An 18,497-nucleotide genomic window follows, 5' to 3' on the forward strand; every position below is an offset into this window, starting at 1 on the left:
TGATGAGAGTATTTAGCGAGGGACGTTTTGTCCTACTAATTTCGGCGGTCCTTGAACTCACTGTAGTTTGTTTACATGTACAACTTTCTCCGACACTGCCACAGAAAGATGTGTTTTATGCCAAATGCACAACGGTGAGCTTTGTTGATGTTATGGACTTGTTGGAGTGCTAATCAGGCTTTGGTTAGTGCATGACTGCAAGCTAATCGATGCTAACATGCTATTTAGGCTATCTTTATGCCTCGTTTGTAAGTATATTTGAGCTCATTTAATTTCATTTACTTATGTCGTCTGTGTATTTTAATGTATATTTGCATGTCTCATGACACATTATCTGTATGCAATATTGACTGCATACTTGCCAACCCTCCCGCATTTTCCGGGAGACTCACGAATTTCAGTGCCTCTCCCGAAAATCTCCCGGGTAAACCATTCTCCCGAAAATCTCCCGATTTCCACCCGGACAACTATATTGGGGGCGTGCCTTAAAGGCACTGCCTTTAGCGTCGTCTCTCACCTGAAAAGGAGACTATTATATATGTCTCCGTTATCCATAGATTTATCTATAACCCATAAAGTAGGCAGGCACGGAGCTATTTCTCAGCGTGTGTTTATTCCAGCCGGCATACACTGACACACAACATCCGGATTCCCATCATGCATTGCTTCAAAACTACGGCAGGTTGTAATATTCAAAATTTCCAGCCGGACAAACAATATTGGGGGCGTACCTTAAAGGCACTGCCTTTAGCGTCCTCTCACCTGAAAAGGAGACTATTATATATGTCTCCGTTATCCATAGGTTTATCTATAACCCATAACACGGTGGCCGAATGGATATAGTCACTCATGAACGGTCAGAGAAGCACAAGTCGGTGGCAACGCAGTATTATGGGCCACCTTGCAAGCAACATCCCGTTCTCATTTGCGGATGTTTTCAACAAATCTGTGAAGGATATGTTCCCAGATTCAGAGATCGCTCGCCAGTACTCAAATGGAAGAACAAAGGCTACTCAAATAATGAAAGGTAAGTGTTTTTTTTTTTTAAAGTAAGCAGCAAGTACAGTACAGTTAGTAGAACAACTGTGTTTTCATTACTGTGTACTGTACTATATATATATATATATATATATATATATATATATATATATATATATATATATATATATATATATATATATATATATATATATATGTACAGTATATATAAGAAATACTTTAATTTCAGTGAATTCTAGCTATAAATATACTACCCCCCCCCCCCTTAACAAGGTTGTCAACATAAGCGAGTTGTACTGTAATAGTGGATTAGTTTGTGATTTTGCAGATTACGAGGTGTGTCAGTCCTGCACTGCACAGACAGACAGTACATAATGTTGATGATATGAGTCAGCTGACGTTCAGGCATGCAGAAAAAAGAAAACAAGGTATGTCTTAGAGGAAGGCTCTTATCTCAATAATGAATTATTCATAGATGTTTTACCATGAAGCATAGCATCAGGAGAATGACAGGTAAATTGCTAAGAATTGTGATTAATATTCGAAAAAAAATAAAACAAAGTACCAATGATTGTCTCACACACACACGAAATTATTCTTTGCATTTGACCCATCACCCTTGATCACCCCCTGGGAGGTGAGGGGAGCAGTGAGCAGCAGCGATGGCCGCGCCCGGGAGTCATTTTTGGTGATTTAACCTCCAATTCCAACCCTTGATGCTGAGTGTCAAGCAGGGAGGTAATGGGTCCTATTTTTATAGTCTTTGGTATGACATTTGCATGTCAATTTTAACATAACTTTGCATGTAAATGTTTTAATTAAAATAAATTGATGAATAAAGTCCAATATTTTGTGTAATGGTGCGGAGATAGTCTCATTTATGAACAGTGAAAGTAAGTAATTAAGTAAATCTCATGTATAAAAAAATTACCCATAGCCCATACGAACCAAGGCTCATTTGTGCTTCAAGGAAAAAAGAGTCGGAAGAAGCAGAGTTTATTTAATCCCCCCCCCCCCCCCCTTTTCCATATATTAGCAATAATTGATATAGTTTATTCACTTCCTGTGTTTGAATGTTATAATTTTCTAATAGAGAGAGAAAATAATAGAAAGAACAGACACTGTAGCTGCCTTATGCAGTGATGAAGGAGGACATTTTTTTTAACATATTACATACATTTTAAAACATATTACATAAATACATTAATAAATAACAAAAAGTTAAACAACTATTGGATAGAGATATAAAAAAATAAAGTGTGTTGAAAATTGTTTATTAATTTCACAATCAAAAAACTTAAATTTTGTTCTCTCTTGAAAATATGCAAATAAATAAACACGAGATGAGAAAGCATTCAGCACTAGATTATTTGTAATGTTGCTTTGTTCATCCTTATTTGAAAATATGTTTTCGTGACTAAAACCTCCGAGCAGGCACAAGACATTAAAACAACGTTGAGAACTTGTCCAATTAGGTCCTGACTTTGAGCAACGTCACGTTGAAACGACATGCCTTTTGACGACATTTAATCAATGTTGTGTTCTGACGTTGATTTTAACATTGAATGTGGTCATTTCCCAACCAATATTCAACAACACAACTACAACGTTGAAACAACATGCTTTTTGACTACGTTAATTCAATGTCCGGTTGTGACGTTGATTTGCCCTTTGAAATTTGTTCATCTCCCAACCAACAACGTGGATCCAACGTTAGACATCAACGTTGTCTCAATTTACAAATACAACTATTTTGCAACGTTGTTTCAAAGTCATTTTAAAGGACATGTATGTATAATCAATGTTGTATCAATGTTTTGATCCTACTGAAATTTATTGATTCAAAATCATTAAAACTATGGCAATTATTGACCGTCCTTTTAGAATTTTTGCTACTGTGACAAATATATTACATTGGGCATTCTTTAATGATTTTTAAGGCTAAAAGCCTGTTAGCGATATTTCCTTAGTTTGTTATAAAGCACATGAATTCAATCCATCTACTACCGCTTGTCCCTATCGGGGTCACGGGGGGTGCTGGAGCCTATCTCAGTAGGCAGGGTACACCCTGGACAAGTGGCCACCTCATCACAGGGCCAACACAGATAGACAGACAACATTCACACTCACATTCACACACTCGGGCCAATTTAGTGTTGCCAATCAACCTATCCCCAGGTGCATGTCTTTGGAGGTGGGAGGAAGCCGTAGTACCCGGAGGGAACCCACACAGTCACACGGAGAACATGCAAACTTCACACAGAAAGATCCCGAGCCCAGGATTGAACCCAGGACCTACGCACTGTGGGGCACACGTACTAATCCCTATGCCACCGAATGTTTGCTATTGTGACAAATATATTACATTGGGCATTCTTTAGTGATTTTTAAGGCTAAAAGCCTGGTAGCGATATATGCTTAGTTTGTTATAAAGTACATGAATTCATTGAAATAAATATGATAAGAACAGCGCAGCACGGTGCAACAGGGGTTAGTGCATGTGCCTCACAATACGAAGGTCCTGAGTAGTCCTGAGTTCAATCCCGGGCTCGGGATCTTTCTGTGTGAAGTTTGCATGTTCTCCCCGTGACTGTGTGGGTTCCCTCCGGGTACTCCGGCTCCCTCCCACCTCCAAAAACATGCACCTGGGGATAGGTTGATTGGTGGCACTAAATTGGCCCTAGTGTGTGAATGTGAGGGTGAATGTTGTCTGTCTATCTGTGTTGGCCCTGTGATGAGGTGGCGACTTTTCCAGGGTGTATACCCTGCCTTCCGCCCGAATGCAGCTGAGATAGGCTCCAGGACCCCCCGCGACCCCAAAAGGGACAAGCGGTAGAAAATGGATGGATGGATGTATGATAAGAACAGTTGAATTGTAATAAGCGACTCCCGAGCATTAAAATTGTTAAAATGAGATTCCATCGCAAAAAAAATGTGCATTTGTAAATGAGCTAGCTAAGCAACAGGTGGCCATTTTGGGGAAGCAATATCCTGAGATAGTCCCATGACTGTCCCTGTGTCACATGACAACCACTAATAAAACATATTTTAGCTTACATTTTAAAACTGTTAAATTGTGAGTGTTTTGCGTGTGTGTTTGCGTGTGTGTGTGTTGTATACATGCCAACCCTCCCGAATTTTCCGGGAAACTCCCGAATTTCAGTGCCTCTCCCGAAAATCTCCCGGGACAACCATTCTCCCGAATTTTTCCCGATTTCCAGCCGGACCTGAGTGAGGACAGCCTGTCGTCACGTCCGCTTTTCCTCCTTATAAGAAGCGTGCCGGCCCAGTCACGTTATAACATCTACGCCTTTTGGAGCTCAGTGCGCAACTGCACACACAACAAGAAGGATACTATTATATATGTCTCCGTTATCCATAGGTTTATCTATAACCCATAAAGTAGGCAGACACGGAGCTATTGCTCAGCGTGTGTTTATTCCAGCCGGCACGTTAATACACTGACACACAACATCCGGATTCCCATCATGCATTGCTTCAAAACTACGGCAAGTAGTAATGTCCAAAAACATAACAGAGACAAAGCAGAAGAACGAAGAAGAGACAGTCATGGCGACGACGAGTAAGAAGAAGAAGTACGCTTGCAAGTTCCAAAATAATCGGAAACAAGAATTTCAGTTCATCCAGGACACCTCGAAGGGGAAGGTTGTATGCTAGGGAGAGATGGAAGATTCCAGACTCTAGCGCATTTGATGAAGGCACTTTTGTGCGTGCCACACAGCAATGCATCATCAGAGAGGGTGTTCAGCATGGTTAGAAAGATAGTGACAAAGAAAAGAACGAGGATGGACAATTCAACCCTAAACTCACTCCTTTCCTGCAAATTACATTTCACAGATGCTGCCCATACCTATGCTCCTTCAAAGGCTGTGCTACTGGCTGCAAAGCATTGCACTCTCAAATACAACAAAGAGTAGAGGAGTGCTATGTGTGTGTATATGTGTAAATAAATAAACACTGAAATTCAAGTATTTCTTTTATATATATATATATACCCCGCCAATTCGGAGGTCTCAAGGTTGGCAAGTATGCTTGAGACTTACTTATGACTTGCAAAACAATGACTTGGTCCCATCTCTGGTGTTTGCGTGTTTGTGTGTGAGAGAGAGAGAGAGGGATGGGTGGAGAGTAAAGTTGCATCATTTAGCACCCAAGCATTCAAACACATGTTAAGATGTGAGTCAGTAAACTGGTCGTGGTTCGTCTTCATTGTGACTAAAGGTGCCACAGAAACTGTTGGTATCTGCCTGGTCACGTGGGTCCAACCTCAATCTCCTTATTTGGAAGGCGGAAGACCCGCACCTGTGAGCTGACGTCACAGAGCTAAAACTACCTGCGGTTGTCTCTTTGAACGGTCGGAGTCGTACAGAGAAGGTCTTTGAAGAAGCAGGAGGAGAAGAAAAAGCAAGAGGGGAAAAAAGCAAGAGAAGAAGAAGCTATTTGAACGCGAACACACTTGCTGTGGAATTTATTTTCATTTGGTCGTCGCTTCCAGGAGGACATTTTGGGGACAAGCAGACAGATGGGGGCCGCCAGGTTTGCGGTGTTGAGAACTTTGTTCATGCTGCTTCTGGTAAGTTCTTACATTTCCGCGTGTTGACTTGTAGCTTATATGCGATATTAATATCAGTATCTTACTATTTTATTTGTCATTTTACCCTCAATTCAGACGCCTCCTCTTGGGTCAAATAGCATGAACACGGAAGTAGTTTTGGAAACGTTTTTTTTTTTTTTTTACCTCACAACCAGGACTTAATTTAACGTTGGTGGTTTGAAATAAATTAAACCACAAAATATCTAAATATTATGACCATACAAAACTACCTTTTCGTTTACGGATTAGCAGGTATGTCTTCCTGTCACGGAGCTTAATGGCCTCGCCCTCTATGATGGCGTCGACAGGTGAACTTGCTCAAACGCGTGAATAAACTCGAGCTTTCCATGGAGGCACTAACATCATTTAAGCATGACCGTTGATTGTTCTTTCTGGAGACATAACGTAGTGTAAATTAAAAGTGATAATCATGCACTATGTGGGCTACATCAGTGGTGTCCAAAGTGTTGTCCCGGGGGCCATTTCGGCACACAGCCCGATTTTTAGAGGCCCTTCTGTTCTAATTAAAATGTAAAAAAAGAACTATTACAAACTACTTTTGCCAACTATAACACAAATATGAGTTGTAAACAGTGTTTTCCATAACACATTTGAATGCATAAGCATATTTTGACCTACATTGAATTGGTTTTCACATCCATTTATGTAAAAATAAGCGGTAGGAAATGGATGGATGGATAAACAAAAGGTAAAAAAAATGTGGCCCCAGTTAATCAAAATTTTTGCTGTATGGGCCCTCGGTGGAATAAAGTTTGGACACTCCTGTGCTATAGGGTCTAAAATGTGTCTCAAGTGCAGCCTGGGGGCCATTTGCAGTCATTTTTAGTTTTTTTACCGCTTATCCCTTTCGGGGTCGCGGGGGTTGCTGGAGCAAATCTCAGCTGCATTTTGGCGGTAGGCAGGGTACACCCTGGACGAGTCGACACCTCATCGCAGGGCCAACACAGACAGACAACATTCACACTCACGTTCACACACTAGGGCCAATTTAGTGTTGCCAATCAACCTATCCCCAGGTGCATGTCTTTGGAGGTGGGAGGAAGCAGGAGTACCCGGAGGGAACCCACGCAGTCACGGGGAGAACATGCAAACTCCACACAGGAAGAGCTCGAGCGCAGGATCGAACCCAGGTCCTTCGTATTGTGAGGCAGACGCACTAACCCCTGTGCCCAGAGGACGTGACATTTTAGGAAAAAAAATAAAAAACACGGCTTACATAAGACTGGAAAGAGAAAGTATTTGGGCCACACACAAAAAACCCGAAAAAGTAATGGCCCAAATCAGCTAAATTGGCACCTACAAACCAAAACAGCAGACTATTTATAAACAATGGCAATAAAACTATTCTGATTCTGATTCTATTTGTGTGTTAGTCTAAATTATTTGCTGAGTTTCCTGTATCCTGTCACGATGAACAGTGTTCTGGATTTGGCGTCAAAGGGGTCACCATGTTGGCACGTCCTCATAATATTCTCACTCTCCGGGGGGCGCCATTGAGTAGGTTTGGGCCAACTCTGTTTCAGACCATCTCCTAAATGATTGATCAAAACGCATTCACGTGACTCCCTGGCACCATGTTTGCTTTCAACTTTGAGCTGGCCACAGTTGGAGCTGCACTGCACTTCCTCATTTGACGTCTTTTAAAAAAATTTAAACGTTTTTCAGCCGTAAACATGCCTATCCATACAAAGTTGTTAAAATTCCGTGGGTGTTTGTTTTGAAAGGCACAGCACATCGCTCTATCGTCACACTGACGTGCAATGCGCCACTTTCCGGTGGGCAAAACAAACAGTCAGTACATGACCATGCGCTAAATGAGTCCGATCTCTCAAATAGTTTGGCTCTAAACAAGCCTCCTCCAACATGGAAACACCAATTGTGTTCGGTTTTTGAAAAGTCAGACTAACACACCTGTATTATGCGATTGAAAACCAGGGGCCGTACTTATCAAGCTTCTTAGAGTGCCATTTTACACTTAAGTCCTGAGAATTTGTGAACTTTAGTCCTATTCTCAAACTTAAGAATAAAAGCTTTATCAACGTTCTTAAGTCTAAGAATCACTCCTACTCTCCACGATATTTAAGAGACCTTCAGAGGTGTCTTAAGTGGTTAGGAGTTGCCAGCAGGGGATGGCACTGAGGCGAGAGAGACGTGCGCGAACGTTCAGGGAACGGAACAATGTTTTTTTTTGTTTTTGATGACGAGCAGCTGATCAAACTGTATCATTTAGACAGAGCGGATATTTTTGTCACAGATTTAATACTTTTCGATTCCTTGTTGATTTCTGCATGTGTCTGCAGTGGGCTAGTATATATAGAGCCACCCACACCAGTTTCAAATTAGTTGCCTAATTAATGAATTGGAAAGAAAATGTTATGACAGTAGCGTATGTGTGTGGCCGTGAGGTGAGTGACGTCAGTGAGTGTGTGGGCGATAGAAGAGAGGGAGCGGTAGCGTGAGTGCCGGCGGGGACTAGTTTGTTTTGTATTATTTTGTAGTTTATTGTCAAAATATACACTCCCATCGTCCACTTAAATATTTCCAAGATATTTCTTTATTCTTAGACAACGGATTCCCTTCCGTGATTGGTCATTTCTATGGACACAGAAATGACGTCACCTAAAATTCCGTTTACGGCACATAGTAATGTCGTAATTCAGCTCTGAGTGTGACACTTAAGATTCAGTCCTACACTTCGCTGAAAGTGTGAGTAAGACGCTTGATAACTAACTTTTAAGTGCAGCTTTCAGCGAAGAATTTATTTACTCTTAAGTCAACTCTTAGCAGACTTCTTAGGAGTAATTCTAAGAAGCTTGATAAGTACGGCCCCAGATCTCTCGAGGGGGTGTGTGCCGCCGGACAGGACGCTTTGTATTGTGCATGTGCCAGTCGCAACGTGCGGGAAAACATAGCAAAAATTGTAATGAAGAGGAGGCTGACAGAACATTTTGAAGTGCATCGATGGTGGAAAAAAGAAACAGATTTATTTAAAAACGTAGCTAAGGAAATGTAAAATGCAGGCTTAATTTGGACTTCTGAACAAAATACGAAAGAGATTAAAGATCATGGAGCACAAAGGCAAATAAAGCGTACACAAACCTTCTTCTGGATATCAGTCGGGGCACGATCAGTCTTTTCTTTCGGATTTAAAACTCCTTCCATCAATCCATGGAGCTATTTGAATGAACGTTTAAACATTTAAAAGTTGTTTCCATGTTTTTCGTCCGAAAATTCCTTTGAAAAATCTATTTCGCCTGTGTTTCTTTTCATCAGACCCGATACATTCTTTGTAGTAGCATCATGATCGTAGCGCAATCCAATATTTTTTCTTGATGCTGTATATTTAACATTAGTATAACCATTAGAGACGTAATATTTATAATCTGTGCCAATATTACAGCGGACATCAGTTAAAACAAGTTGTAAGGATTCGCAAATCCTAGTATGACATCATAGGGCAATTGGAAAAGTAATTCAGTTATCTGCGCTAAAATGAAATGAGCGCCTACCGGTGTACGGGAGGCACATGGCGTATGACCAATAGTCACATTTGAGAGTATGCATGGACACTTGGACTTCACATGTCGGTGTGAAAATACAAAAAAAAATACTTTTTGAGAAATCCATCCATCCATTCTCTACCGCTTGTCAAACTATAAATTAGTTTGATTTCTCAAAGTTATTTTTTTTGTACATGGAAACAGTGATTGTGAATAGTTTAAATGACTGAAGATTAACACGATCATTTTTTTTAGTGTGCGTGCGTGCGCATATCTGTGTATGTATGTACTGTGTGTGTGTGTGTGTGTGTGTGTGTGTATATATGTATGTATGTATGTATGTATGTGTGTGTGTGTTTATATTTATGTATATGTTTGAAAATGTGTTTTTTTTTCTAGGCTTTGGTTTGGTCTGAGGAGCAGTCATGTGTACCAGGATATCAGTCAGACATGAAGGTCTTCAAAGTAAGCAGACAACAACTAAATCGTGGTGCTTTGTTGGGCAAAGGTAAGAACAATCAACATTTCATTGTTCTTCTACTTGTGTAGTTTCAGCCATGTTTTTCTTAGCTAATGTAATATCGGCATCAACTTTGGAGGGAAAGTTGTATGATCGTCGACAACTGTTGCATTCGCCTGAGTTTGAATAAATACCGTCTGCAAACTAGTGCTATTCATTAGTGCCTCATGGAGCAAGTGCAGCAAGTCTCAGCTTGCTGCACCTTCTGTAATGTTTCTACCTGCAGTGCTCAATAATGTCCCCAAGCCTGTTTTGCAAATGCTCTCTTTTCAGAGCATGTCAACAACTGAAAAATAGGAGCGCTGCTTTATCTGTTTTGTTTAAGTCTGGATAATATCTTAAAACAAAGACCGTTCTAACAAGGACAATACGGCATGTTTTTATTTTCTAAATGGTTGTTGTGATGCAACAGTCCACGCGTAAAGTATTGTGGAACAAGTTTAAGTCCAACCTGTTTGGCGACTTCATTTTTTTTTCTCACATGACTGCTTTCTATCTGTGGCGCTGGGTTTTTGGGGTGAAGGGATTATCAGTGTCTAATTTTTTAATCGTCACTAGTGGTATAATAACTTGGTCTGTCCTGATTCAACTTTATCACTTCCAATACGATACAGTTTTTGGAATCTGGCGTATTTGTTGACATTGATCCGATCCGATAGCAGCAGGAATCATACATACCATTTGGTAGTGTGGAATGTTAAAAAAGGTTTGACCAAGGGAAATTAAACGTACGATGGTCGGTATGAAAAACACTAATCTATTTATTTTCAACTCTTTGAAATGGGCTTTTGCTGTCTTTAAGTTGAAGTGGCATGATAGTTTTTTCGGCGACACATAGTGGCCACATAAAGTTTAGCTCATGGTGCAGGAAGTTGAATGATGCGGACACGTTTGTTACTGGATACTTTCTACAAAACCCAAAACCAGTGAAGTTGGCACCTTGTGTAATTCATAAATAAAAACAATACAATGATTTGCAAATGCTTTTCAACTTATATTCAATTGAATACACTGCAAAGACAAGATATTTAATATTCAAACTGAGAAACTTAAGTTTTTTTTGTAAATAATCATTAACTTAGAATTTAATGGCAGCAACACATTGCAAAAAAGTTGGCACAGTGGCATTTTTACCACTGTGTTACATGGCCCTTCCTTTTACAACACTCTGTAAATGTTTGGGAACTGAGAACAATTTTTGAAGCTCTTCAGGTGGAATTTTTTTCCATTCTTGCTTGATGTACAGCTTAAGTTGTTCAACAGTCAGGGGTCTTTGTTGTCGTATTTTACGCTTCATAATGCGCCACACATTTTCAATGGGAGACATGTCTGGACTACAAGCAGGCCAGTCCAGTACCCGCACTCTTTTACTATGAAGCCACGCTGTTGTAACACATTGCTTGGCTTTGTCTTGCTGACATAAGCAGGGGCGTCCATGATAAAGTTGCTTGGAAGGCAACATATGTTGCTCCAAAACCTGTATGTACCTTTCAGCATTAATGGTGCCTTCACATATGTGTAAATTACCCATGCCTTGGGCACTAATACACCCCCATACCATCACAGATGCTGGCTTTTGAACTTGGCACCTATAACAATCCGGATGGTTCTTTTCCTCTTTGATCCGGAGGACACAACGTCCACAGTTTCCAAAAACAATTTGAAATGTAGACTCGTCAGACCACAGAACACTTTTCCACTTTGCATCAGTCCATCTTAGATGAGCTTGGGCCCATCAAAGCCGGCGACGTTTCTGGGTGTTGTTGATAAATGGCTTTCGCTTTGCATAGTAGAGTTTTAACTTGCACTTAACAGATGTGGCAACCAACTGTAGTTACTGACAGTGGTTTTCTGAAGTGTTCCTGAGCCCATGTGGTGATATCCTTTACACACTGTCGGTTTTTGATGTAGTACCGCCTGAGGGATCGAAGGTCACGGGCATTGGATGTCGACCTTGCTTACATGCAGTGATTTCTCCAGATTCTCTGAACCTTTTGATGATATTACGGACCGTATATGGTGAAATTCCTAAATTCCTTGCAACAGCTTTCAGAAATTTTGTTCTTAAACTGTTTGACAATTTGCTCACATTTTTGTTCACTAAGTGGTGACCCTTGCCCCATCCTTGTTTGTGAATGGCTGAGCATTTCATGGAAGCTGCTTTTATACCCAATCGTGGAACCCACCTGTTCCCAATTAGCCTGTTCACCCGTAGAATGTTCCAAATAAGTGTTTGATGAGCATTCCTCAACTTTCTCAGTCTTTCTTGCCACTTGTTCCAGCTTTTTTGAAACATGTTGCAGGCATCAAATTCCAAATGAGCTAATATTTGCAAAAAATGACATTTTCCAGTTTGAACGTTAAGTATCTTGTCTTTGCAGTGTATTCAATTGAATATAGGTTGAAAAGGATTTACAAATCATTGTATTCTGTTTTTATTTACGATTTACACAACGTGCCAACTTCACTGGTTTTGGATTTTGTAATACACTTTTGCCTCGGAGACTTTGTACACTGAACAGAAATATAAATGCAACACTTTTGTTTTTGCTCCCAATTTTCACGAGTTGAACTCAAAGATCGAAAACTTTTACGATATACACAAAATACTTAATCCTCTCAAATATTATTCACAAATCTGTATAAATCTGTGTTAGTGAGCATTTCTTATTTGCCAAGATAATCCCTCCTACCTCACAGGTGTGGCATATCAAGATGCTGATTAAACAGCCTGATTATTTCACAGGTGTGACTTAGGCTGCCCACAATAAAAGGCCACTTTATTCTCTGAAACACCCTTGGAGACTGCTTATGGTAGAGAAATGAACATTCAAGTCACAGGCTACAGCTCTGGTGGACATTCCTACAGTCAGCATGCCAACTGCAAGCACCCTCAAAACCTGTGACATCTGTGGTATTGTGCTGTGTGATTAAACTGCACATTTCAGAGTGCCCTTTTATTGTTTGCAGCCTAAGGCACACCTGTGCAATAATCATGGTGTTTAATCAGCATCTTGATATGCCACACCTGTGGGGTGAGATGTATTTACCTTGGCACAGAAGAAGTGCTCACTAACACAGATTTAGACAGATTTGTGAACAATATTTGAGAGGAATAGGTATTTTGTGTATATAGTAAAAGTTTTAGATCTTTGAGTGAACTCATGGAAAATCAGAGCAAAAACCAAAGTGTTGCGTTTTATATTTTTGTTCAGTATGTGTGTAAGTAATATGCAACTATAATTATTTGGTATTAGTTTAGCAACTGATTATTTGCTACTTGTTGACAATGTTGCTGTTTTAGACTGCAATATTATTGCTACTAGATCCTAGTAGCATATAGCCTTCTATGTTTACCTTTTTGAAAATTAATAAAAATTAAATTAAATGACTAAAATACAAGAAAAGACTAACCTTTTGTTTATTGGAAGACATTTAGATGTTAACTTGGTGTGTGTGTGAGATAAATAAATACAAATTTCCATTCATACTGTAACGACCCGTTGGTGGTAATGCACACCGTCCGTGCCTCAAAGCATATTGGGAGAGAATAAGGAAGTGTGTATCCGGGGAAGCATGTAGACAAAAGTGTTTGCACGTGTTTGAATTGTGTCGTTTGTTAACATAAGATTGGCAATAAAAGGTAAACATGATTGTGTGTGACTACTTCTGGGGGCTACAATACATTATCTTACTTTAATTTTGGTCCACTTAAACTATTTTTTTTAGGTGTGGTGGCAATTAAATTTAGTTACATTAAGGGGAAACCCTTTGTAGTATTAGGCCATGTCTTCTACACTACGTCCTTTAACCCCTTAAACAAATATTTTTTTAGCCTAAGCCCCGTTTCAGCCACACTAAACCAGCGTTTAAGGTCCCCCTCCTCGGACAAATTTTTACACGGCTAAGTGCGCCGTGTATTTCTTGAATCTCCAGCACTTAGCTTTGTATGGACTCATTGATCGTTTACAAACTGAGTTCGGAGAGGAAGTGAAGTCAGAAAGGCCGCGCCCACACAGGAAGTGATGTCGTAACTCGGAGCTAACCACTGGAAATATGAAAGCGAGTCGTCCAGACATGCCCGTGTTTCTCATTCCATCTGTACAGACGCTTGTGGAAATCACACATGAATACCTTAGGAGAAAGCGATTGCCGCTATTTCGGATAAAACACTTTTCAGACGGCAAGAGAACTTTCCAATGTCCAGGTCAGCTGTGATTCTACTTAGCAAAAAACTTTGTCAATTTGTCGAAGGAGAGTCAACGAGAATGCGGGCTCCCGTGGATGTGATAAAAAAGGTAGCATGTGCTTTGTATTACCTGGCCGTTGAGGGAAGACTAACTACGGAAAACGGCGAATGCTTTTGGACTGGCAAAGCAGACTGTATCAGTTATTGTCCGCCATGTATATCGCAGACTCAACGTCGAGGTCCAGAGTATATAAAGTCACCAAAAACGAATGGACAATGAAGGTGAAGGCAAAAGAGGGATGAGTGTCCTGACCAGATATCTACATCCTGAGATTGATTGTTGTAAAATGTTCTTTATCACATTGTTTACGTGTCTAATAATTGATGATGGCTCAGGTGTGATTGACTACAATAGGGCCCCACAGCACACTAGATTCCAGTTAATTGAAATACCACAACACTGGATATTGTTCAGATAAGTTACATTTAAGAACTTGCACACAAAGCAACACTGGATGTGACTATGGCGTGTGCATTTTCCGCGCATACGTTTTAGGTCGCGTTGCGCCGGCGGACGAAGGGGGGAAGGGGTCTTAAACGGAGGCATTGTTGTGTGTGTGTACACGGATAAGGTTAGGTGAGATTTACCCTGGATAACCTTATCCGGCTTAGTGTAAACTGGGCCTTAGTGGTATTGGTAACGTTATCGTTTGAGAATTTTTTCAAAAGCAGATTTCTAGTTATGAAAATAGGTGTGTAGTTATGTGAAAATCAATAACAAATGAACATTGGTGTGAGTGAGGGTTCAAAAGGACAAGAACTGACACTTAACTTGCATTATTTACATTTTGCACAGATAGAGAAAAGACATTGAGAAATCTTTTATTGTTGCCCTCTCCTCGTGTCTCTGCCAAAGTCACAAGTAAATGTGCAAGCAATAGCTGTTTTCACAATCACAATTTGACGCGAGTCAGCCCATGTAAGGAATCTCCACTTAAACGATTACACTGCAGAACAAGGGAATTAAATACTTTTTTTTTTTTTTTTTTTTGACATAACGACCCCAAAGGGGACAAGCAATAGAAAATGGACGGACGGATGGATGGATGTTCAAATAATAGTTTTTTTAACGTAATGTGAGACTTTGATGTCCCTACAATAAATTCCCAGAATGTCACAATGAATGAAAGAACATTTCACTAACTGATTTACAACTCTGCTCTGTCACTCACACACGTAATTGGGTGAAATCATAGTTTATCTGTTTAGCACTTTCACATATTTGTTATGGCTTTGTCCACTGTGAGTAGGGAGGTCCAATGTATTGTCTCAATGTATTGCATTAATAATCGGCCAAATTTCAAGTACTAGCGATAAACCAGTGGAGACCTTTTCTCTTCTTGAGCAGATGAAAAATTTTGACTGGAGCAAAGCCTGTTATGGTTTTCACACCAAGTGCAACATTGATACAAATGGAATGATGTGATAATTGTTTGTAAGGCACACTAACACACACTATGACTATTGGAGTGTTGATAGTGATATGACTCGGAAAAACAGTAGCCACGTGTAAATGGACACATTTTTTTAATATGATCATCATTCGGATTGGAATGTTACTGTGTACATCAGACCTGGGCATTGTACGGCCCGCGGGCCGCATCCGGCCCTTTGCGCATCCCTGTCCGGCCCGCGTGAGGCCAATCATAAATTACAAAATAAATTTTAAAAAGTATCTATGTCGAGTGTGCAATACAACGGTGCTGCTTTTGTTTTGAAAAGCGTTATTTGTATTACTTCCGTGTGGACGTATGCGCGTGTGCGATTGTGAGTGAATTGAACGGCGCAATTACAAATTACAAAATAAAGTTTAAAAAACATCTATGTCGTGCGCGCAATACAACTGTGCTGCTTTTATTTTGAAATGTGTTATTTATGCCGTATGTCCGGGGGGAACCTGTGAGTGAAGGTGCATAGAGACAAGTGATGAGACGCTAAAAAAAGAAAAGTTGATGAGGAATGGCGTGTTTCCAACAAGACATGGACTGCCAAGTATTTCTTTACATAAATTAATGGTAAAGCCGTGTGCTTAATGTGTGGTACACGGGTTGCTGTGTTTAAATATCATTTTAATCGCCACTACACGAAGAAACACGAGGGAAAATACCGGAATGTGTCTGATGAAGCGCGCGCAAGGGAGGCTGATGCGTTGATGGTAAAACTGCAAACTCAACAAGGACTTTTTGCCATATTTCACACCCCCAGAGATGCAGCCGTCAGGACAAGTTTCGTCATTTCTCACAAAAGCGCCAGAAAAAGTAAGGCGTTTTCTGACGGAGAGTTTATTAAGGAGTGCTTATTGGACTCTGTTGCGCTGATATGCCTGGAGACTTGGACTGTTTTTCGCTAACTTTGGATGAGAGCTCTGATGCAGTCAATTAAAGAGACAACCACAGGCAATGACTTGTTCACAGAAGTAAATGCGTGTTGGGACAAGCTGGCAGGTGTGACAATCCAATCCACTTTATTTATATAGCACATTTAAACAACAAAATGTTTCCAAAGTGCTGCACAACAATATTACAAACAATATTCAAATATTATCCTTAGCTCCACCAATGACTGAATAAAAAGAAAAAACAATTACATATAAAACCAATATAAAAAACAATATAAAATAAATATGATTAAAAACAATTTTTAACAACAGATGGTTGTCCAAATCTGATGGGGAAAAATGTTGGATAATGCAGGATAAAGTGACCATCAAAAGCAATCTGCTTTTGTATAAAGTTAAGTTAGGTTAAATTAAATTATTATTATTATTATTATTAATTATTATTATCATTATCATCATTATTATTTATCTTACGGTATATCAAAAATAATATTGAGCAAAATTTAATTGAAATATTGTCGTGTGGCCCTCCAGCAGTGCTCGGGTTGCTTATGCGGCCCCCGGTGAAAATTAATTGCCCACCCCTGGTGTACATGGACCATGAAAAAATGTATCTGGTTATGATGTGCATTTTCATGCGTCACACCTTAAATCGGAATGCTTTACTTCAACATGCGCAAAACCTAACTTTAAACAGAAAGGTATTATTTGTGTTATGGCGCCATCTTTTGCACGGGTTTGCTCACTGCAGGTGCTGAAGTAGTAGTAGACTCCCAAACATGGCTTTGTGCATTTCTGCTTGTCGGACATTATCATGGTATTTATTTATAATGTTTTCCTTCTGTTCACTACTTTTGTCTTACCTCTCTTTTTATAAAAGTAGCTGTTCTGTGCTTATAGCGTTGTGATAATGTACGTGTTGTGACGCATCACGTTTCAACATTCTGTGTAGGTGTTTGAGAATCACTTGGAATAGCTGTAAATTGTGAATAAAACAGCTCGTCAAGACGACACCTTTTATTGTTACATCGACACATGACACTCCATACCATACTTTTGTTTTTGCTAGTTTCGTTTTAAAGCAACAAACTCAACAGCATATAACGCTATGTCTGTACATGTTGAATGGGGGGAGACGGCAACAAGACAATCGCTTCATTCCAACACTATTAAATTTAGTCCCCACTCCACCACCAGTATAGCTGACTTCATAGATACGCGCAGTAAGGATAATTCTAACCTGAATTTCGGAAGATATGTTTTAATGTGCTTCAATCTGAATGACTTTCGGCATAAGCCACCCGTCTGGATCGTAATAAAATTTTGACCCGAACGTGTGTGATCGGGTCAGAATATTCCGAATGGCGTGTTTACATGAAGCATTTTTATTCTGGTTAGGCTTTTAATCCGATTGAATGTGCACATAGCTGATGTCAAAGTGAAAAGGGATCAAAGAGCCCAGAGAAGATGTGAGGTGTTGTGATCAATTAAAAGTGTAAAAGACAGACATTGTGGTGAAATGTTTGCACTGCCAAAGGGAGCTGACATTTCACAAGAACACTACATCAATGATGCAGCACATTAACATCAAACAAACAAAGTACCGTATTTTTCGGATTATAAATCAGTTTTTTTCATAGTTTGGCCGGGGGTGCGACTTATACTCTGGAGCGATTTATGTGTGAAATTATACCGATAGAAGATGAAGCGGCGCATTGTCTACCTTTGGAGTTGGCAGAGTTGTTTAGAAGCGACACCGAGGAAGAACATTTCATCGGATTTAGCGATTAGGAGTGAGATTGTTTGGTAAACGTATAGCATGTTCTATATGTTATAGTTCTTTGAATGACTCCTACCATAATATGTTACGTTAACATACCAGGCATGTTCTCCGTTCGTTATTTATGCGTCATATAACGTACACTTATTCAGCCTGTTCTTCACTATTCTTTATTTATTTTAAATTGCCTTTCAAATGTCTATTCTTGGTGTTGGATTTTATCAAATAAATTTCCCCCCAAAAAATGCGACTTATACTCTAGTGCAACTTATGTTTTTTTCCTTCTTTATTATGCATTTTCGGCCGGTGCGATTTATACTCCGGAGCGACTTATAATCCGAAAAAAACGGTAAGTTTATTTTAGCAGCTAGGGCCATCTTATGTTTGACTTGCATAACAAATGTTTTATTTCAAACACATTTTAGCATTTGCAGTTTGTATGTTAATACTAACAAGTTGTTTGTCCAAATATCAA

General features: G+C 39.7%; 1 protein-coding gene across 1 annotated transcript in view; it reads left to right on the forward strand.

Annotated features, from left to right (window-relative positions):
• The first annotated feature begins 5,186 nt into the window (after positions 1-5,186).
• Positions 5,187-18,497, forward strand: part of LOC133657529 (B-cadherin-like) — a 40,844-nt gene continuing 27,533 nt past the window's right edge. Inside the window, exons 1-2 of the mRNA XM_062058971.1 lie at positions 5,187-5,593; positions 9,535-9,643. Coding sequence (XP_061914955.1) covers positions 5,543-5,593; positions 9,535-9,643 — 160 coding nt within the window. The 5' untranslated portion in view covers positions 5,187-5,542. The remainder of the gene's footprint in view (positions 5,594-9,534; positions 9,644-18,497) is intronic.

This window comes from Entelurus aequoreus, linkage group LG09 (assembly GCF_033978785.1).
Source record: "Entelurus aequoreus isolate RoL-2023_Sb linkage group LG09, RoL_Eaeq_v1.1, whole genome shotgun sequence".
In the NCBI taxonomy this organism is placed as follows: domain Eukaryota; kingdom Metazoa; phylum Chordata; class Actinopteri; order Syngnathiformes; family Syngnathidae; genus Entelurus; species Entelurus aequoreus.